Source organism: Desmodus rotundus, chromosome 8 (assembly GCF_022682495.2).
Source record: "Desmodus rotundus isolate HL8 chromosome 8, HLdesRot8A.1, whole genome shotgun sequence".
NCBI lineage: Eukaryota > Metazoa > Chordata > Mammalia > Chiroptera > Phyllostomidae > Desmodus > Desmodus rotundus.
This window is the reverse complement of record NC_071394.1, coordinates 20,550,211-20,573,419: the sequence shown is the minus strand read 5'-3', so window position 1 is coordinate 20,573,419 and position 23,209 is coordinate 20,550,211. Positions and strand designations below refer to the sequence as shown.

The 23,209-nt window shown below is 36.4% G+C and overlaps 1 protein-coding gene across 1 annotated transcript in view; it reads left to right on the top strand.

Annotated features, from left to right (window-relative positions):
* Positions 1 to 23,209, top strand: part of PKHD1L1 (PKHD1 like 1) — a 138,011-nt gene that overhangs the window by 16,188 nt on the left and 98,614 nt on the right. The window contains exons 6-20 of the mRNA XM_045181556.2: positions 650 to 743; positions 3,766 to 3,819; positions 4,350 to 4,423; positions 5,341 to 5,383; positions 9,218 to 9,288; positions 10,404 to 10,514; positions 12,052 to 12,141; positions 13,970 to 14,238; positions 15,544 to 15,635; positions 16,798 to 16,957; positions 17,276 to 17,411; positions 18,351 to 18,494; positions 20,513 to 20,670; positions 21,528 to 21,641; positions 23,050 to 23,199. Coding sequence (XP_045037491.2) covers positions 650 to 743; positions 3,766 to 3,819; positions 4,350 to 4,423; positions 5,341 to 5,383; positions 9,218 to 9,288; positions 10,404 to 10,514; positions 12,052 to 12,141; positions 13,970 to 14,238; positions 15,544 to 15,635; positions 16,798 to 16,957; positions 17,276 to 17,411; positions 18,351 to 18,494; positions 20,513 to 20,670; positions 21,528 to 21,641; positions 23,050 to 23,199 — 1,760 coding nt within the window. The remainder of the gene's footprint in view (positions 1 to 649; positions 744 to 3,765; positions 3,820 to 4,349; positions 4,424 to 5,340; positions 5,384 to 9,217; positions 9,289 to 10,403; positions 10,515 to 12,051; positions 12,142 to 13,969; positions 14,239 to 15,543; positions 15,636 to 16,797; positions 16,958 to 17,275; positions 17,412 to 18,350; positions 18,495 to 20,512; positions 20,671 to 21,527; positions 21,642 to 23,049; positions 23,200 to 23,209) is intronic.

The following is a 23,209-nucleotide window of genomic DNA, read 5'->3' as shown; positions in this document are numbered from 1 at the left end:
AATCCCAATTATATAATATTACATAAATTTTCACTTATTTTTAGAGTTGTTATGGTTTTTTAATTTTTAAAAAGATTTTATTTATTTATTTTTTAGAGAGAGGGGAAGAGAGGGAGAATGTGAGGGTGAGAACATCGATGTGTGGTTGCCTCTCATACACCCCTTATTGGGAACCTGGCCCCGCAACCAAACCCAGGCATGTGCCCTGACTGGGTATTGAACTGGCGACCCTTTGGTTCATTGGCTGGCACTCAATCTACTGAGCTACACCAGCTGGGGTGGTTTTATTCTTGTATTTAATTTTTATTTCACCTAGGATTGATTTTGTTTTTTAGTATAGAGACTCTTATTTATTTATTTTTTCCAGTTAAATCACCTATGACCTCAGTGATATTTATTGAATGATTCATCCTGTCAGAAAATACCTCTTTAATCTATAAGTATTTACAGATACTTTCTTAATACTAGATAGTCATTTATGTTTTACTGTATTTGCTAGAACTTTCAGAAGAATGCTAAGCAGTAGTGGCAAACGTGAGGTACAAGTACTTGGCTGTCCGTTTTATTGGAAGACCCTCTCACATTTGGGTAGTAAGTGTGTGGGCGTGTGGGGAGATAATCTCACACAGAACTTTGTGTTTGTTTTCAGGTACATTAATAACAATCCAAGGGAGAATCTTCACTGATGTCTATGGAAGTAATACTGCACTAAGCTCAAATGGGAGAAATGTTAGGATTTTGAGGTAAATTATTGATATGGAAAGATATTCTTATAACTTATAGACTGGATATTCCAAAAATAATGGGTCAAATTATATTAAAAGCCACTACAACGGGATTGACCCGTGTTCTTTCAGCCAGACCACAGGAAGAAAAATAGCCAGTTGGGTGGTGCGTTGACGTGGAAGCAGCACTCTTCCTCTGTGATAGATTTATTCATAGAAGGCACAGGGGGCCAAGTGCCAGAGCAACTGAGTTAAAGTCACGGAACTTTATTATGGGGCAATGTTGTTACTTAACCTAACCGCCTCATACTGCGCACATGAAAAAAAAAGCCATTCTGAATTCTAGACATTCAAGGCTTCATCAGGGTCAAGAGGAGGACCCAGGTCAGCTAACATGCCATTTGGCACTTTTTCTCCTGCACTGTGGTATAGAGGAGAGTGCTAACACAACAGCAACAAAACATCAATAACTTATTACCAGGCTTGGGTTTGAATTCTGGCTCCTTCATTTACCAACTCTGGACAAAATGGTAATTACTGGCTAGTTATTTAACATCCAAAACTACTGTCCCCATTTTGGACTGGAAACTAGGATTTTGACTAGCGTTCTCTTCCTGCAGCACAGCTGGGGCTATCTCAGTACTGCCTTTCGGACGGAAAGTCTGTTCGTTTCCTACAGAAGGAAGTAGAGAGTCAGTCTCACGGCTTTCGAGATGTTTCACTCTTATTGAATGCGTACATTAAATGGATAAGCTAAACAACAATTCAGGCAGCACGCATACATGTACGTTTGCATATATAACTTTGTAAAGCATACAATTTGAAAGGTTTTACTAAATGAAATAAAGTTGATTTATTTGGCATTCTGTGAGGTAGAACTCAATTAAATAACATCTGCATCATTCTATAATCTGGAAATGCTCATATTGACTCCTTATATATAAGAAAAGAACTACTAAATAGAAAATAAATATTTAACATTTTACATAGACAGTTTAGCATAAAGATTTTTTATTACCATATGACTGTTATGAATGGTTTATATTCTAATTCTTAGATGGGGTTTTCTAAGTCATCCTTTTCCATAAAACTGCCAAGAAATTGAAGGCTTACCTTTCAAAAAGAGACTCCTTTCCCCTCACTGTAGGTGAAGTTAATTCTGTTTAATACAAAGGAATGGATGAAATTATGTCATAAAATCAGAGAATTGCAGTCAGCAGGGACCATGGGGGTTGGGCTCCTCAGCCCTTATACTCCGAAAATCCTGAAACACTATATATACACAGAGAAAGAATTTCACACACCGACCAATGGGAGGCAAGGAGATCTTAGACCCACATTTATCGCATTTCTACCACATTAATTGTGACAGTAGGGCCCCCAAGGCATTACATGGTGCCTGAATGCCATTAGTAGGAGCAGTGGAGCAAGTACTGGGCAGGAAGTCAGGACACCCTGGTGTTCAAGCTGCTTCTGCTACTCACAAGTCTTTTTTTTTTTTTTTAATTTTTATTGTTATTCAATTACAGTTGCATGCCTTTTCTCCCCATCCCTCCACCCCACCCCAGCTGAACCCTCTTCCCTCCCCCACCTCCCTTTATTTTGTCCATGTGTCCTTTATAGTAGTTCCTGTAATCCTCTCTCCCCACTGTCCCCTCCCCACTCCCCCCTGGCTATTGTTAGATTGCTCTTAACTTCAATGTCTCTGGTTATATTTTGTTTGCTTTTTTCTTCTGTTGATTGTCAATTCAGCCAAATCTCCCAACTCAGACCAGGTACAAATTGCAGAGGACATGCAAATGACTAAAATGATCTAGTGCCTACCAAGGAGCTTCTCATTTAAGATGAGAAAAATTAAAATATATGTATGAACTTAAGGCCAAATAGTATAGTATTACCATAGACAGGCAAACTTAGACCACTGTGGGAATTACTGGGTGTGGTTAAGAGCGAAAAGGGAGCTGCCTGAGTTTGAATTCTTGCTCTACCCCTTACTGGCCACAGGTGTGGGCAAGCTACTTAACTTCCCTGTCTTAGTCTCTTGTCTGTGTAGTGGAATGATAATAGTTGCTAACTTAGAAAAGATTGCACGGATTGAATGTAGTAATTGCCTGTAAGTGTTAGCTGCTAAAATTATTAAGTGCAGTGAGGCAGAAGATTAGAAGGAGAATGTGAATCCATAAATCTTTAATGGGTACAGTAATTCAAGTTACCTTCTTTATAGTCCTAATGCAATGACCAAGGGAAAGGATTTGTACATGAAAGTATAATAAAAAGTTCAAAATTCTCTGCAAACAGAAGTCCTTATATTTCAAGTTCAGGTTTGTGCCTGACCTTATCTTGAGTCTATAATTTGCTGTCACAGACACTGGGTGGTTTATTATGATGTTGCAAAAAATACCATACTCGTCAGTAACCTGCAGGCCTCCAATACCATCAGATTCTGTCAGCCTTGAAGCAATAGGTTGACCTAATCGGCTACAGAAATGCAAAGACAGATGTTTTCTTTCCAGCCTTCCCTGCCCTCAGCTTACCCTCCTCAGCTTCTTATTTTCATTTCAACCTGCTGACGCTGTTAGACATTCTTTTCATCCTGATGACTCTGTGGGGCCTCTGTTACGGACCTTGTTGAATTCCTATAGTATGAAACTTACTACAAAATCATGTTTTGAATTTGAATTAATGGAACTTCAGATGAAAGAGTCCCCATTATCTGTTTCAATGTTTTTTTTGTCTTCCCATAGTACTTATCGCTCGCTAACACACCAAATATGTTCTGATTATCATCTTTATGATCTGCCTTCCCAAGTTAGAATGTCATCCCCACAAGGGCAGGGATCTTTGTTTTTTTCACTGATGTGTTGCAAAACCTAGAGCAAAGACTGTGATATAACGGGTGTTTAATGGATGTTTGTCAAATGAATAAGTGATGGATAATAAGTGATTGAGAGAAAAAACGTAAGGTGACATTAAGTTGGTGGGAAGAGAGAATTTGGAAAATTTATTAAACATATTCTTTTCTAATAAAACATTTATACAGAGTGTATATTGGAGGGATGCCCTGTGAGCTTCTTGTACCACAATCTGATAACTTGTAAGTAATCCAAATAATTCTCTTTAGAAAAATAAATAGTAGATATAAACATACTAAGTTCAAACAGTAATTTCTAGCAAGATGACAGAGCTGAATGCTTTATAAAACAGTATAGATTGTAATATTCATAGTAAATTAGCAAGAATTTATATATTTAGATATTACCTGATATCCCTGGTTGTCTCCAGGATAGTATGATAGGAACTATTATTTAGATTATTATGAGAAAAATGTTTTGAGAAATATTTTTATCAAATAATTATTTCATTTGGTAGTATTTTAAAGTTTAAGAGTAATATCAATAGGGATAGTCAATTAATTATGAAATATTTAATTGTTCAATGAAGTTTTATCCAACTATCTTCAACCAAAGCTGGGAAATATTTTAATTTCACGGAAATTATTTTCACAGCAACACTTTCTGTCCGGATGCCCATTCTGAAATTCATAAGATGTTTTTAAGAGAAACATAATTTTTAAAAATTTTTGTGTCCAAGTAAGCTTTGAAATTAACACATATATTTTACTAGGTATGGGCTAAAACTAGATCATCCAAGCGCAGAAATGGGTTCTATGATCTGTAGGACGACTGGAACTTATATCGGTAAACATTGATCATCATTCTTCATATCTCCGAAATGCCTGACTCTATTTGCTTGTTTTGTATTCTTCTGCAACATCCACCATTTATTAAATACTAGCATTTCCTCTTTTCCTTGGCTTCTTTTCAGTTTCATGTAAAGATGTATGAATTACCTTTTTCCTAAGGTTTACATTTAAGGTAAGCTTTTTCAAATTTCTTTTTTCTTCTTCATCTGTCATCCAGGAGATTCCATGACAAATTTAGCTATTTCATTCTGTTTTTCCCCTTGCTCTATCTACTCCATACACATAAACCTCTTAGTCCCTGAATGAGCTTCAGTCCCTTCTGACTCAGGGCCTTTGGGAGCTTCCCATCCTGAGAATTTCAGGTAAAATGTCTTGTCTTTAAAAAAAAAAACTTTCCCTGATCTCTGCCTTCATTCTCAAAGCTCATTCTCCTTTTCCTTGATAGCTCTATCACAATTTGTAGTGGTCGGATTGTGTCATCGCTCTTGCTGGCTGTGCCCTCCCCCAGACAAGATGCTCTGTTAGGAGAAGAGCAAACCCTGTCCTCACTCTGCATCTCAACCCACGGCAGAGTGTCTGGCCCAACTAGATGGCTGTTGAATGGAGGAAAGAATTCCGGGGTTAATATGGTTACACACATATGTGTTCTTTCATTATTCTTCATTTATTATTATATTTTGTCAGGTTTTTCTAGTTTTAACCTTGAAACACCTTATTATGTATGTATATATTAAAGTAGTAGGTACTCCTTTAAGATAGTTCAGTTGTTATTTCTTTGAGGAGTACTAGATGGTTATATAATTACAGTTTTCATTTGCAGTTTCTTTGCTTTTCAGATCAGCTTTATAATATATAGTTATTGTTCTCCTGTGATTGAGAATTTAATTGATTGTGTATTTTAATTAATTCCAGGTCATCACAATGTCAGCTTCATCTTGGATAGCGATTATGGAAGGTAGGTCATTTTGTAAATAAGAATTTTCATAACTGATTCAACTGGGTAAATGAAACAAAAGAGCATATTTACTTTTTGCTCTAGATCCAGAGATTAAAAAAGTTAATTACTCTCTTCCCACAAATTAACATCTAAGGGGTCTGCAACTCCCTTTCACTCATAATTCTCTACCGTGGCAGGACCATCCACTCCTGGGTGCAATTGCAAGTGTGTGGAGACATTTGTTGATTGTCACAGTAACTAGGGCATGTTAATGGCCTTTCGTGGGCAGGGCCAGGATGTGCCAAAACTAAGTGAATTGTTCTGCACAAAATGTCATAGTGTCTTCCATTGAGAAAATGAGCCAGTTAGCAGAAATCCAGATAAATCATATTATTTACCCATCAAATACTAATATAGCTATGGTAGGTCAATTACAGGATGGGTCTGTTGATTTCTTTGTTGTCTCTGACGAGAGACTCAATGATTAGAAGTTTGACAAGAATGGCAATATTACAACCAAAGTAGATGCTATACCTGGTTACCGCTCACGGACTGCAGGAGAAGGCTGCTTTTTGTTCCTTGCATGCATGGAACTGTAGTTGAGTTGATGAGACCAAATCCATTGTTGTAGTATTTAGATCTTCTAGTTCTAGACGTCGAGAGGGATTAGGTTTGCAGCACAGTGATACCTGGGCTGGACGCTTTATTATAGACTGATATAGATCAGACCAAAACCGTTAAGAATGTTATAGTTCAAGGACAAACCAGAGTGGATGATATGTAAATAGTACTAAGATTTACCTTTGTGATTTACAGGGAGCAAATGACTTAGAGCCCCATGAGTTAACTGTCATTTTCTACAAGGGCATGACATACATATAACTTGATAAGACAGGACAATAGGATTTTGTTGAAAATATTAGAAAACCACATTAGAAGCAACAATTCTTGAGTTAGAAATGATTTCTTGAACTATATATATGGTTCTCTTATACTCTCAATGTCATCTTCAGACGAGAAAAATGAATTCTTCATTCTGAGTCTATATAAAAGGTACTAATTGCCAAATCTATCATCTGTCTCTTAGAGGAATAATTATCCAGAAATAGAAGGTTTGAGTGATCAAGATTGAATGTGATTGATACGTGTACATAAATCAACATGCTGCCTTAACATGTGCCCAAAATTTCAATTTAAAAAAAGCCAGTAAATTTCTGCATAATATAGGGAATTGCTACTTGAAATTATTGATACTGTGCTTGTGACTTATAGTTTTTTAAAGCAAATTGCTGTTCTTTCATATTGTCTCAGAATTGATGGTATTGTGTTTTTATATATTGTGTTATATTGTATATATGTTATATATATATATATATATAGTGTTTTATCTTAGGAATTTAAGATAACTTAAACATATGACATTTACTATGTAAAAGCCCATTTTTAAGATTTTAAAAATGCCATATAATATTTTACAAATTTTCAGGGGCATTTCTTAGTATCAGATGAACCTATTACAGACCACTGTGGCCCCCATTCTGTGTTTCTTTTAATAGCCAACCAACCTTCCTCTATTACCCAAGTTCAAACAACAGCTGTTCCAAACTGATAAGGCTCAGATGAGGCTGCCTTAATTGAGAAATGCCTAGTCATTATCATTGAATTAGTGAAAATCACCTCGGTGTCATAACAAATAAATTACATTCCAACTTTATGTCTGGAGGCAATTTTCCCACCAACTTAAGCAGCACAGAGAATTTTTCTGATGCAGGATCTGACCACAGGCAATATTGTTGGAATTAGCATTATTTCAGATCTTTAGTAAGTCAACTGAAAGGTTTAAGCATAAAAACATAAAATCCAGTATGAACTTCTTAAATAACTAGTTTAGCATAAAATACTTCCATGGACTCTTTAGCTTCCTCCCCCCAATATTTCAAATAACATTTATTAACAACACAATCTTTTTGGCCTCACCCAAATGTTAATTATGATATTCTTTGTGAGTGGCAATGTGATTAAATGGCCTTCATTATTTCTGAAAACATTTCTTTTATGTTTTATTGATTATTCTATTGCAGTTCTCCCAGTATTTCCCTCTTTGCCCACCTCCACCAAGCACCCCCCACTCCCTCAGGCAGTCCCCCCGCCATTGTTCATGTCCATGGGTCACGTGTATAAGCTCTTTGGCTACTCCATTTCCTATACTGTACTTTACATTGCCATGCCTATTCTGTAACTACCTATTTGTACTTCCTAATTCCCTCAGCTCTTCACCCATTCTCTCACTACCCCCTCCCATCTGGCAACCATCAAAACGCTCTTCATATCCATCATTCTGTCTTTGTTCTTCTTGTTTGCTTAGTTTGTTTTTTAGATTCAATTGTTGATAGATATGCACTTATTGCCATTTTACTGTTCATAGTTTTGATCTTCTTCTTCTTAAATAAGTCCCTTTAACATTTCATGTAGTAATGGTTTGATGCCAGACAGTTTAGTTCCTCTCCGTATGTTACTGGTGCCTTCCAAGCTGCTACCCCAGTGCTGGAGCTCAGAGGGAGTGAGTGCATGTCGGTGTATGGATTCTTTAAGGGGAACTGCTTGGGACTCCAGATTTTTCTTCCACCACTCAATCTGCACTGGTTTATGCAGTCAGAACTTAGGGGGTCTTATCTTCCTGGCACTGGAACCCTGGGTTGAGGGGGCCTGGTGTGGGGCTGGGATTCCTTACTTCCCAGATATCCCTCCCAAATTTTTATCCACCACATGTGGGTGTGGGACCAGCCTGTTCCATGTCTCCACCCCTCCTACCAGTCTGGGCGGATGTGGATTCTTTAACTCCATAGTTGTCAGACTTCCATTCAACTTGACTTCTGATGGTTCTGAATGATGATTGTTCTATAGTTTAGTTCTAATTTTGATATGGTTGTGCAAGGAGGTGAGCCGTGCTTACCTATGCTGCCATCTTGACCAGAAAGGGACTCTTTAGTTTTCAAATGCACTGTATAACACCTGGGTTAGATTTAGAGTGAGTTAACTGTTGGTCTCAACTACAAGATTTGCATTATCTTTTTAAATACATTCTCATTCCTTGTGTTCAGTTAATTATGATGAATGGGCGTGAGTATGAACATTTGAATTTCATAACTGTTTAAATTATAGTTCATTGAGGTAATCAGGGAACAACGTTTAGTTTCTAGATTCAGATTCTTTTCCTTCCCAACCTCCATGCTTAACTCCAGCGATTGTTTTTAATTTGCTCTCATCCATTTGTACTCTCATGCAAATTAGTAGGTCTGGAGCCAGAGTTCTGGGCTCAAACCACCTGGGTTCAGATTCTGTTTCCGCCACTTACTCTCTTTGTTATCTAGTGTAAGGGATTGATGTAAGGATTAAATGGCAATAAATTAAAATATTTTTAAAAATCTTATTCGCTTCAATCTCTTGGCAGGATACCCAATAAGTGTCCAGCAATGTCAGTTATTGTGACACAAAGTGGGTCATAAGACAAGAGAGAGCTGGGGCCAGCAGAAGAGCCCAGCCTTTATCCTCCTGTTTTTATGGTGGTAGAAACTCTTATTTTGGGGGTTATAATTTACATGTAATAAAATGTAGATATTTTAGGGCTCAGTAAGCCCTGGCAGGTGTGTATCTACGTAGTATTTGTGTACTTCTCTAGTTGTGGGACAGATGACCAAATCAAGATACAGAACATGACCTTCCCCCAAAGTTCTGTCCAGCTGCTTTGCAAATTATAATGTGACTTCTATTCCTAAAAGAAATAATTAATAACATTTTCTTAAAATAAAGTTTCTACTGAAAGTAAGAGTTTTTGAACTTTTTCTTAAACAGGAGTTTCCCGCAAAAAATGGCATATTTTGTTTCTTCTCTGAATAAAATTTCCATGTTTCAAACATATGCAGGTACGTGACCCTTTACTCTGTGTGTGTGTGTGAGAAGAGAGAGAGATGTATATACTTCATTTCACTAAATCAAAGACAATAATGCCTTAAGGTGTACTGTATTGTTATATGTACATCTAAGAAGGAAAAACCCCGAGAAAGGGAGTCTAATAGGAGGCCCTGTCATTAGCTAGGACCCTGAAGGTTATATTCCTAGTGTAAGGTTGACTGGCAAATAAACCCGCCACACTAAAAGAGATAGAAGGGAAGTGGGTGTGTCTCAATTAATTGCTGTGGTTGAAGGAGGAAGAAAATTCTCCTGTCAATTTAAACCACAAGCCAGTACTCTCTCGGATAGATGACCTCAGTCCAGGAGCATCCTCAAGCAGATTATCTTTATTTTAATTTACACAGGTCTCAGGTTGGTAGTATTCCTAAGGGAGTGCTGGAAACAAACACAAGTCTTCTTGAGAGAATTTTTCTTCATTCCAGGTCAGGACTGATGGCATTGGCACATTCAGATTTCATCGATGTTCAATGTGAAACAAAGGTGTCTTGGAATCAACCAAATATGATATACCTTTGGCTTTTTCTGGAAAATTATTTAATGTGAAACTCATATGTAAAACTACATAGGACTTTGATGGAATCTACTACATGTAATGCATTAGGCTCTTCTACCAATACAGCTGAAATTTTTATATATACAGCTACTATATGAGAAAAAAAATTGTGATGTTGGCCCATAAATATACAGATTCATTCTTTAAGAGCATAGGGGAGACGAAGCTGTTCTTCTGTTTTCCCATGTTTTCTTTTGGCACGAAACATCTATGTTCAGCCCAGGTTTTCCTCACTCCCTGGATCCTTCCATTACCAATATCTGCTGAGGACCATTCTCCACTAAAGCCTGGTCCCCAAGAAATGTAGCTATGAAAGCCACACTTATTGTCCTCTGTAGGATTGTATCAGAAACAAAATAATGAAACACCTCATTCATTGATTTGGTAACACAAAACCTACACTAGTGGTATTAGGTGCTATAGCTAGGTAATTTAGAAAATTTTTTAAAAGCAAGCATTTGGGTTTATGTGTAATATTTGTGCAGTTTTAGTTCATGTTCTTTCCCTCCCCAGAGGTCACTATGGTTTCACCTTCACGAGGAAGCATTCAAGGTGGCACCACACTAACAATACGTGGACGGTTCTTCGATCAGACAGATTCCCCAGTCAGAGTTCTAGTTGGAGGTATTTTTCATCATTTTCAATATCATACTTTCTAAGAACAAGTTCTTTATTTTCTCTAATAATTTGTAAGAAGAATAATTGTCTTTTCTCAATCAACGTCTTGAATTTAAAGCTGGGTATTTTCACATAGGCGTTTGGCTCTGGGTCTTGATGCCTTTCCCACTGCACACAGCAGTGGGGGCCTCCCCTTGCAGCCTTGCGTGACCAGGACTTGGGCTCTGAGGCCGGTACCAAAAAGGCATGGTGTGGTGGCATGGTGTGGCTGCCATCCACAAATTCCTTGCCAGTCTTCTAGACATTAACGAATTCTTAAATGTCATTCTTGAACAGTTGTTACTTCTCAATGGGTTGGTTGATTATGAGTAAATTTAAAGTCTTATTTAGGGGTACTCTCCTCATCCCCTTCTCAGAGACTGTGCCTTGTTTGGGCATCAGCAATTACTGATGATATTGGTCTTGCAAAGAGCATTAATTGCTGTGTCACATGGCCACAAATGTGCATAGGGATTGGTTCTCTGGTTATGCATCGCCTTTATGGGTCTACTCTAGGTCTGTTCAGAGGTAGGGAACTATGCAACTCAAAAGAGAGACGGGGGTAAATATAGTAATGGGATCTTCCCACTCAGCCCTAGTGACCTAACCTCCCTTGCTGAGCAGGGGAAGGGTTGTCTGGCTGTGCTACTGGTACCTCCTTTCTCTGAGACAGCCCTCTGCTCAGGTGTTTTCTACTTTGAAGGAATTTTCTCAAGCCAGCCAACATGTGATTTCAAAAAGAGAAATTAATATAAAGCTACCTCATCTAACATTTATGCAGTATCTTTCCTATCCCTATGAATCCTTGCTGGTAACCTGTATAAATACTAAAATCTAGGCCATAGATTTTAAAGTTTTATGTATGTTTTCTGATGTTTTAGTGTAAATGTTTTGAATATTAGGACCAGGGACATAAATTATTTTAAATATGTATAATGTGTTTTATGATCTGATGTTGTATACTTGATATACAAATATAAGTTAATTTTAATAATATTTCATTGCTGTTAATGTGAAAACCAGATTTGAGATTTTAAATCCTCAATAATTTCTTCAAAATAATGATTTGAAAATACTACTTACAAATTATTACCTCTTTTGTTTTCATGTGAAGAACTTGGACCAAACCAGTTTTGTTTTAACCTAAGAGAAATGAGATCACCTACTTTTGTTAAGTCTTAACATCAATTTTCTTCAAGGCTTTGCCTTGGACCCAGGAATGAAATCCCTTATTGTGACATAATTTTATCAAATGTTCAATTTTATTTCTCAGAAATTGTGAAATTTTCTTACTCTGACTTGAGATCTCTTGCCAAGAAAATGTTGTCTTACGGCAATATAACAGTGAATGAGTGATAAGCTTCAATGGGGAATATATAAAGGAAATGAGGGCCCCGTTCCCCATCTTTGCCTCTTGCTGTGTGACTTTGTTTTTAATTGAAAAAGTGCTTCAAAGCATTTATGAAGCTCTGTAGTAATAGCTTTGCACCTTGCTTCTCTATAGGTCAAGCCTGTGATGTTTTGAATGTCACAGAAAATAGTATATGTTGCAAGACATCCCCCAAACCTAATATTCTCAGAACGGTACATCCAGGTAAGTTACCAGAAGAGAGAATGGCCATTTCTACATTTACTTAAGAAGACTATTATTGATATATATCATTAATGTCTTAGTCCATTTCGGCTGCTATTTCAGATTGCCATGAGTCAGACAGCTTATGAACAGCCAACATTTGTTTCTTATAGTTCTGGGGGCTGGGAAGTCCAAGATCATGGTACTGGCAGATTAGGTGTCTGGGACGACTGCTTCCTCATAGGTGGCCCCTTCTCTGGGCCAGCAAGCTCATTGGGGTCTCTTTGATGAGGGCACTAATCCCATTTATGAGGGCTCCACCCACCTGACCTAAGTGCCTCCTTAAGGCCCCACCTCCATTACATTGAGCATTAAGGTGCAATATGAGTTTAGGGGGGATACAGTCAGCCTTCAACAATTAGTAAAAAATGTTGAATTTTTTAGAATTTGTTCTTAGAAAACTATAATAAATTTCTTCCTACTTTTTCTCTTTACACTTTCTGGATCAGTGCAGATAAACCTGACCTAAATCCCTCAAATGTCCTACTAAAAACAGCCATCTCCATTGATAGAGTATCATGGTGCCTTTATTTCAAATTAAATGATGATTACTAAATGGAAATTTAAGTTATGCCTTTTCCTGGTTTTAAAAAAAATGGCAGAGTTTAATCTTCACTCATCCAGAATGATTTATGAGTGCTAACAGGGCATGAGAGAAATGGAACTCAAAATTCTTCTCAGACTTTCACCTGTGACCCAGGGAGAGTGCAGCCAACGGCCTTCTTATCTGCAGTAATTCCACTGGGCCCAGCACACGTGTCATGCCCTGTGTCTTTTCTTGTGCATTCAGTGAAATTGGCTTATAATTGTACCAGTGGTTGGAATAGGAAGCCAAATATATTCTATTTACCAACCTCTTAGATTTCCTCGTTTTGAACATTAGAAAAATGACCAGTTTAAGAAAATAATTTTGATGTTTATAATTGGTAACTTCAAATAAAGTGGTACACATCAGGGAGTGAATTGCTCAAGCTTCTATCAAAACTGAGCTGAAGAGGAGTAGCCAGTATTTCCTACTCCAGATGCTCCAGACAAGCCCAAGGGCACTGGAGGAAGTCAGGAGCCTGGTTGGTGGTGTATTTTAAGGAAGAAATAGAAAGAGTTGGATGGCTCCTTTTGGGGTGAGAAAAAACTTAATCACAGGGTTTATGGTAAGTGTAGATGCACCTTAATGAGGATATTCTCTCTCTGGTTCTGTCCAAAAAGGAGCTGGAATCCTTGATCAGAAGTGATGTTACAAAATGAAAAAGAAAAAAATACTGACAAATCTTAAAGCCCACAGTATCTGTTCTTTGATTGGTTATAAGCTATTAATGGAGTAACTTTTTTTACAGAGAATAATCAAGGCAAAGTTTTTGTGATCAAACAGTATGAACTTTAAAGTTTTTATACTTAACTATATAAAGCAACATCAGTAATATCATAAATAATAATTATTGTGTTATTATCTTAAGTAACGTCCTTATAAAGTGCCAAGTGTTTTATATATCACATATGAAAAATATGTTACATATATTATATCTAATCCCCACAGCATCCATGCAAATAGCAGCATTACTCCCATTTTACATAGATGGAGACCGAGGTGCAGGGTGAAGCTGTAATACAGTGTAGACTGTCTTAATAGCACTCTGTCCTCTGGATTCAGGTACATGTAGTAATTGTTTTATTTTCACCCATGCTCAAAAATATGAATTGAAATAGAATATCTCTAACCACCACCAAATAGGAGACCACTGAGACACCATGTCAAAATTCTAATGAAAGGCTTCTTTGTTTTTATGTTCAGGTGGGAGAGGCCTGAAGCTTGAGGTGTGGAATAATAGTCGGCCAGCACGTCTTGAAGAGATACTTGAATACAATGACAAGACACCAGGGTACATGGGTGCCAGCTGGGTAGATTCAGCCTCCTACATTTGGCCCACGGAGCAAGACACATTTGCTGCACGCTTCAGTGGATTTTTGGTGGCTCCGGATTCTGATGTTTATAGATTCTACATCAAAGGTGATGACCGTTACGCCATTTATTTCAGCCAGACTGGACTTCCAGAAGATAAGGTAGGGGAGACCAAGATCATCTTTGATGTTATTAAAACAATATGATAATCTTCATATACATTGTATATGATTTATTCTAAACCTACACCAATCAATATATTAAAGAATTTATCAGACACATTTGTCATGTGGGTGGATTCTTGGTTATTTTAACATATGTGATGTGAACTATAAAGTTGTCATAGAAAATCCATCACCTAGAATAAAATGCTCTCCCACATCTAAATTTTCTCTTCCATGGGAAAAAACACATATTTTTTGTTTACAATTGAAATTTTTTATTATGGGCGAATTATAACTACAACAGAGGAAATGAAAAGAATAAAAATATCTTGCTATTATATTTTTACTCAGTCATGAAATAAAGTCCATCATTTCCTTATATCTCTATTTTGTTTTTTCTGTACATAGGATCATACATCCGATTTCAAAGTACTCTTTTGTCACATATTAGTATTTTGACATGTTATTAAATGATTTGTGTAGGACCATTTGCATAGTATGTTATTGTATGTGTTTATTAAGCTTAGGTCACTCTCTCCATACTGGTAAATTTCTTACTTCTGATCTTTTATGAGCACAAATAATACTTCATCAAATATTTGTGTACATTAAATTATTCTGTATTTTATATTGTTTCCTTAAGACAATTTCATAAATGTGAAACTATTAGGTCAAAATAAAACTCAATATTTTTTGACTCAATATATATTGGAAGATTACCTCTCAAACTGGATGCGCAAGTTCAAATTGCTACCTGTGGTATATGAATTACAATTTTATCATAGCTGGTCAATGTGCTTCCTTCAAAAATGGTGCCGTCCTTCCTAGTGGGGACTCAGTCTTCTCATTCCAGTACGCGCACCCACTTAGTGATCTTTGGCATCTTCCAGACCTACTTGTAACGATCTCATTTGGATTAAATCCCTTGAAGTTCTCTGCAGAGCAAGAGAATATTTTATCTAACAGTAAAAACCATCCTCCGGCTTCTGTCTTTCCAGTTTCTCTTGCAGTTCCAATGGTGGAGAAGCTATGCCTGCACCGTGAGTTTAGTATAGTGGTGCTGATGTTAGGGCAGAAGGAATGAAGTGAGCTTTGATAAGTTTTAAAAATTTCATTTAATCATGGATAACAGATCTTAGAAGAAAAATATGAAGTAACTTTTCTATTCATAAAAGTCCTGAGGCTGACAGAAATAATAAATAATACGTGCTGAAAATGTTTATTAATATTTCTACTCTCTCTCTCTCTCCACCTCACTCTTTCTCCCTCCTCCCTCCCCTCTCCCTCTCCTTTCGGCATAAGATAAGGATTGCATATCATTCTTCCAATGCCAACGGTTATTTTTCCAGTCCAACACAGAGATCCAATGACATTCATCTTCAGAAAGGAAAAGAGTAAGGTTTTTTTCCTTTAAATTATTGTGTGGTATTTAAAAATTATAAGGTTATGCCTAAATATTTTTTCAATTTATTTTTATTAGTGGAAGTGATGTTAGTTTATTGGTTTAACTTACAATTTTTTAGTCTCTGTAATTTTAATAAACTTTGTTTTTTACATTTTCATGAATACTGGCATTCATCTAAACAGAGAAATTTGACATCTAAGTTATCCATGTTGCTGAAGTTATAACTTTGTGAGATATACTTAATCTTGCTTTTGGTTTTTTACTAAGACCTTTCAGTCAGTCCAGCCACCTAATTTCTTTGCTTCCACAGAAATCTGAGCTCTTTAATATTGCTAGGGAAAGTCACAAAACTGCGGGGATTGGTGCCCCAATTAATCCATATTTATTATCCACTCATTTATTGCAGACCCTGGACCAGGTACTGAAAATTTAATATAAAGGGTATTAAAATACACTCCCTGTTCTTAAGAAGGACATCATTTAGTGCTGAAAGGTCAAGTGCAGAGAGAAAATGAAGGAACCATTCTAAAAGCAGGCAATCCCTTTCAAAAAAATCATTCAACATTCCTAGAAAACAGGGAGTTAAAAGACATGATCTATGTAAAATAGCTAAGTTACATGAAAAACATCAAGAGATTCACTGAGATCATTTTCCATGTATCTTGTCTCTGTTAGGATTTGCTGCATAGAAACCATTCCCCAGACTTTAGTTACTTATAGCAACCCACTTTTGTAATTGGCTGGGCAGTGCTTTTGGAGCTCGCTGCTTTAGTTGGTGATCAATGACATAGGATGGCATCACTCACACGTCTGGAGGATCCAGACGTGTGAGTGATGCCATCCTATTTTTAAGGTCCTTGTAGATAGGAGATAGTATCTTTTTCAATAAACATTTATCGACAAAACTGAATGAATTTGTTATGAATGGGAACCACTCTTTACTAAGGTAGATATCTTACATAATTCATTTCATTTTAGCAAACTACTATGAAATGTTTAATATCTTAATGTTTAAAATCAGGGATACTACAATATAAGTCAATTAAAAGGTAGGCGTTTCATATAGTGTTGAAATTTTATTCATTGAAAAAACAATTCATGACCGGCTCTGGAGAGAAAGAGTTATATTTATTAGTTACTCTATTTTCCAGATATTACCTTGAAATCTTGCTACAGGAGTATAGACTCAGTGCCTTTGTTGATGTCGGACTGTACCAGTATAGCAATGTCTACACCGAACAACAAACTGGAGATGCAGCAAACGAAGAACAAGTTATTCAATCCCAGTCAACAGTTGTCCAGGAAATTCAGGTTCGCCATGTTTATAGCTCCCCTGGTTAGAAAGGAAGTGTTCAAAGATGGGAGCTCTATTTGGTTATTCCTTTCCCTAGGTAGGACACTCTTTGAGGGGAAAGCAATCATGGAAAACTATTGAATTGTGGCTTAGAGTATCGGTAATATAAAAACAGCCTCTTTAAGGCTGTTACTTGATAAAACTTAAAATTTAAAGTTATCATTTGCAATAAAGTAGAATGATAAGGAGGCATTGCATAGCTGAACAGTAATTTTTTTCTGTACAGTAAAGATATTTTCTGTACAGTAAACATATTTTCTTAAATTGGGAAATAGGTTATAACTTTGGAAAACTGGGAGACAACTAATGCAACTAAGGAAGTCCAGAGGATCACAGTAACCAGCCCGTGTATAGAAACCAATTCATGTTCAGTTCCCCACTATAGACTAATTTATAACACGGAAAAAACTGGTAAGTGATAAATGGGACACTTTATTTCTCTTCATATACACATATAATTATAGAGAGGTATTTGCTGTGGTCAAATTCAGTTTTAATTGTATGCTAGACAAAGCAGGAAAATATAAAGAAAAGCCTTCTGAGTGGGATAGAAAATGGAATCAATAAAAACATTAAAAAATATAACAATGTGGTACATACTATCATTTTCTTCTCTGAGGATCATGATAAAGGCATACCTAAATGCACATGGGATTTTATGTATCTGTGACTCACGGGTGAAGGGTTTTCAGGAACTGCTATAAAGGACACATGGACAAAACCAAGGGGGATGGTGGAAGCAAGGGAGGGAGGTGGGTTTGGCTGGGGTGGGGGGAGTGGTGGGAAGAAAACACAGACAACTGTAATTGAACAACAATAGAGTAATTTTTAAAAACAACTAAACATTACTGTAAGTAAATAAAAATTATTCCACATGGATCTATACTTAAAAAAAAGATAACAGGAATTAAATTCATTTCAGAGAAGTAAAACATTGCCTTCAATCTCTGAAATTAAGTGATAGACCCATGAGACACTAATTATCTATTAATAAAAACATTATATTTCTATATTTTATAATAAATCCTGAAAAAATTAATTTTGCTCTTTCTGTTAATTGTTTCAGTCAGTAAATATTGATGAATGTTTACAGCTTGTCAAACATATTGCCTATTGCTAAGGGATTATTGAAACAATTAAATATGAACTCAAGAGAACACAATCCAATTATGTAGTCATTATTCTGAACTTCAATCAATTTCAGAACACAATTTCATTAAGTGGTCTATGGTACAGACCATAAGTGCTTAAAAAAACTATAAACTATAAACTTATAAACTATAAGACATCCTTGCTAATAATGCAGAAAGATTTAAACTCTTCTCCTTTTTTCTCCTAAATTCATGCAAGTCTTGCTACCTGCTGATGCTTCTGACTTCATACTGCAATCAGCCTTAAATGACCTCTGGTCCTTAAAACCGGATACAGTTCAAGTGACAAGGACACAAAATCCCCAAAGTTATGTTTACATGATAACCTTTGTATCAACTAGAGGTAAGCATGTATTTCATTTTGCATGACTCTTAAGTTTTTTCTAGGAATCCCATTTCTATCCTGTGCGACTCCACTGAAAAAGGAAAAAGTGCCATAAAATGACAGAGGAAAAAAATTGGATTCACAGACTTGATCAATTTTAGAAACAATAGAAATTAATGGTTGTTTCTGTTCGATTACAATTTAAATTCCCATTGTATTTCAAGGAGTGTACAACTCCATTGCATGAGAAATATACCATATATACTACACACAACAGCATCAATGGGCCTTTATAAATTAGCAAAAATTAGTGAAGATTTTATTTCTGGAAATGAAATTTAAGTAGATAAGTATTGCTCAAGAGACACTCGTCTGGCTGGATTTGGCAGGATGAAGGAATTCTGTGGTCAAATCCACACTGGAAACTGCTGACCATGGCTTGCCCTTGAAGGCTGACAGAGCTTATTGGCATGTTAGTCTCTGAGGAATCCTGCAGTGAGACACAAACAACCCAAACAAGCAAACAAACAAACCCAGTTCACCTGTGTTTGGTGAAGCATCTCCAAAATTATCTGACCTTTCTATGCTTTTCTTTTTTCAAGTCATAGCTGTTAACCTAATGTTTCAGATTTGCAAGTCTTGCAGCCAATTCCAGCAACCGGTTTGGGTGTCCAGGATACCTAACTCATGAAAGAGGTCCCTGAATACGTATGTGTTTACTTTCCTTTGGGCAATCATTATTTCCCAATTCACATAAGTCAAATTTTACCTCCAAGTTTGTCTCATCTCAGGAAATTGTTGATTTGGTGGTTGGGTGGAGGGTGAAAAACTTTGTGTAACATGAAATGAAGTTCTAAAAATTCCCCCCAAATTAGATGGTCAAAACACTCTATAAATAAAAATATGGTGATCCTTGTTCTCCCAGGAACTTACTTATCGGTAGATCAGAGATAAATTTTAAGGCTTCAACAGAGACCTAAAGTAGTATGGCACCAAAATCATAACTGGGCAAATTCTAGGACTTTACCTAACAGAGAAGGTCAATGAGATTCCGCCAGTAAAGCATCCTCCAAAAGGAAATAGACAATCGCCAAAATATGGAAGCAGCTCAAGTGTCCATCAGTAGACGAAGGGATAAAACAACTATGGTACATTTACACAATGGAACACTGCTCGCCTGAAAAAAGAAGAAATTTTTACCCTTGAGACAGCATGGATAGACCTGGAGAACATTATGCTAAGTGAAATAGGCCAGTCAGAGAAAGACAAATACCATATGATTTCACTCATATGTGGAATCTAATGAGCAAACAGCCAACAAGCAAAATAAAGACACTCATAGACAGAGAGAAGAATGACAGCTGTTGGGTCGGGGGAGGTGAGAGGGTAGAGGGATTGAGCAAAAAAGAAAAGGGATTCGTGGAAAATGGATAACTGTGCGGTGATTGCAGGGGGATGGGAGGCATAAGGGGGTTAAATGGGAATGGAAAAATACAGTAAAACTTAAAAAAATAAAATTAAGATATTAAAAACCTTTAAAAAAAGAAAAAAATAGATATCTGAGGACAAGGCCTTAATTCTCTCAAAGTAAAATTGTATTAACAGGCCTCACAGGCCTGGGTCTGTTCCTTGGATTTCAGTTTTGTACCTTATCTGTGTCTTAAAAAAAAATAGCAATATCCCAGCCTAGCTCTTTACTCTAAGATAGTGGCACTGGCACAAAACTTAAAGAATTTTTGGAATATACTGGTGCCCATCGATCTTTACTTCCTGGTCCCAGTACTTCCTTTTGTTCATCTTACGGTACTTCCTTGTAAGCCATAGAAACAGAACCTTCAACGAACAGCATGTTGTCTTGCTGTTTTCCTATTTTTGCTGTGAATAAATCTTCACAAATTCCAGGATCTGCATCTTCCCTAGTCATTTCTGTGATAATAAGACTCCAAATTAAACCAGTTTTGCTTAATTTGATTTCTACTATGGATATATTGATATATTTTTTAATGCTTAAAATTCTGTTTGGTACTTCATTGCAGGAGACTTTGATCTGCTTGGTTATGAGGTATTTGAAGGATATAACATCACACTGGATGTTACAGAACACACCAAAGGAAAGCCCAGTTTGGACACATTCACACTGACTTGGGATGGGATCACTTCTAAGCCTCTTACCGCCTGGTCATCAGTAGCTGAAGTATGCTGTTAGGTTTTTAAACAGAAAGCCATTTAAGCATCACTTTTCTATTTAAAAAAACACTTGAAGTAGTAGTAAAACTCTCCTAATTGGCATGCTGGGTTAGAGCCAAACCATAATGAGCACAGAAGGGAGGAAATATCACAGAGACGGAACGAAAGGGGATTTATTAGATTATGCCGACAGGGTCCAGTGTATCTCCATATGTGAGTTACTGAATTTTGACAACTCCCTGTGCAATGAGTTTAACTTAATATTTGTTTGATGATTAAAGATCACCTGTCATCCCAAGTTCTTAGTTCTAAACATCATTTGTATCTGTGCTTTGTCAAGGATACAGATGTGGAGATTATAGGAGATCTCATGAATGTGTATCAATTCCTGTGTATCTGAAATTATTTATTATTTTTAAATAGGTTTCAACATCTGTATCTCTTGTTTTGAGAAAAACAGAATGCATCAAATTGTATGGGTTTTTTTCCAGTTAATTTTGATCAAATTTGGAAAACTATTCATTTGGAGTCTGTTTAATTGGGTGCTAATTTGTTTAGGTTTGCCTCATTGTTCTCTTTTTAAAAAACTATTAAACAAATATATCTATCTTAGCAATAACTAAGGAAGCTAATATTAGCTAATTGGTTGTAACTATCATCATTCTAAATTAAAACTCTTGAAAAAGTTATAGGACACTAAAATGATCACATTAATTATTTAGGAAATGATCTTTTAATTATGGTTAAATTATGGGAATTATCACATTAATTGTTATAACTAATAAGTAGAATTAGTAGCAGAAGTAATATGTTCTAACTGTCCATGAAAAAAGAAGTTGCTGAAGTTCATGTCTGTTCATTTAGTTTCAGGCAGCAGTGGAAGAAATGGTGAGCGCTAAGTGTCCACCACAAATCACAAATTTTGAAGAAGGATTTGTTGTGAAATACTTCAGAGATTATGAAACTGATTTTAACCTGGTATGGAATGTTTAATGAACTGTGAGACTGACCAATTAAGAATTCATATAAATGTTTGAAATGTCATTTCTTTTTTTGAACCAGCATTAATTCCTTATCATTCAAAATCAAATTGCAAATATAATTTTTTGGTAAGGTCTGTTCTAACATCTCTTTGAATTATAAAATTATTCACTTGTGAAAGCAGTATTTCTACTACACCTGGATTTTCTTGATCAATAGACGGTAGACAAATACAAGATCTATAGGGGTTTTGTTTGGTTTCTTCCCTTGGATACAGAGAATATAATGTGTAGTAGCGTGTTACATAGTGAGTCACTTCCCTTGCTTTTTGACATTACTCTGCTCAGTTAGTACAATGCTTGGTGATTATGTATTTCTTGGTGAGATATAAAGATTTTTCATGGATACACAGTGAAGAAAATTTAAAATACACTACTTTCCTAATTCTTATTTTGAGGACTTAAGGAAGCCAGATAGGCACCATATCTAAATGAATATCATCAGAATAACAAATATGCTAATTATTCAATTCAGATCAATACCCTATAAATAAATAGGAGTCCTTCAGATATAGCTCATTTGATGCCTATGTGAAGAGGTTTGTTAGTGAAAAAAGGGAAAATCCACTTAATGGGCTACGTTTCCAACCTAATTTAACACATCTACATGTATCTGGGCTCTCCTATCCCGGAAGGCGTATTTGCAGCCAAGGGAGTTGCCCAAGTAGATTTACACTCCACTTCGTTCCTTCTTCATCTCCCATCAGCATTACAGCACATTATTTGTTCCACCTTCCCTTGATAATTTGCATGTCATAGCACCTGCTTGTCTGCGCGCATTTTACCCTGTTCTGAAGCCCTTTGGTCCCCTTTGACTTTTAAGTAACTCCTTTTTATCTTCAAAGACAACTCATGTGCCACTTTCTCTTAGTCATTTTTCTTGTTGCTTTTATGTGAGTTAGACACCTCCTTCAGCCTTTGTTTTGTAGTACTTGGCTCCTTTGTTCCAAACGGGTAGGCTTTTGTGTTCAGGGATAGTGTTCACCACTTGAACCCTGAAGGTTAAACAAAAATCAAATCCACAAACAAACAAAAACCTGGCACATAGTGAACACTGAATAAACATTTGTGGAAGGAAGGATTAAATATCATTAAGAAGTGCATAATAATAGAGGAAGATAGGATTTTGGAAATACAGTTACAAGGGATTATGTGATTACAGATCCAAATGAGTGATAGAGTGTGATAGCTTTAGAATTTCAAAGAAGAGAGAAAGCATTTCAAGTTACAGCCATTTGGGAAGCAATGAGATCCCAGGCGGAACTTGAAGGGGTTGGATGGAGATGTTGGGGAATAAAGCAGGACAATAAATCATGTTTTCATTTGAAATATTACTGTTTTTGCAGGAACATATTAATAGAGGGCAGAAGACAGCTGAAACTGATGCTTACTGTGGTCGTTATTCCCTGAAAAACCCAGCTGTTCTTTTTGACTCAGCAGATGTTAAACCAAACAGACTACCATATGGAGACATTTTATTATTTCCTTATAATCAGGTAAGCTCAA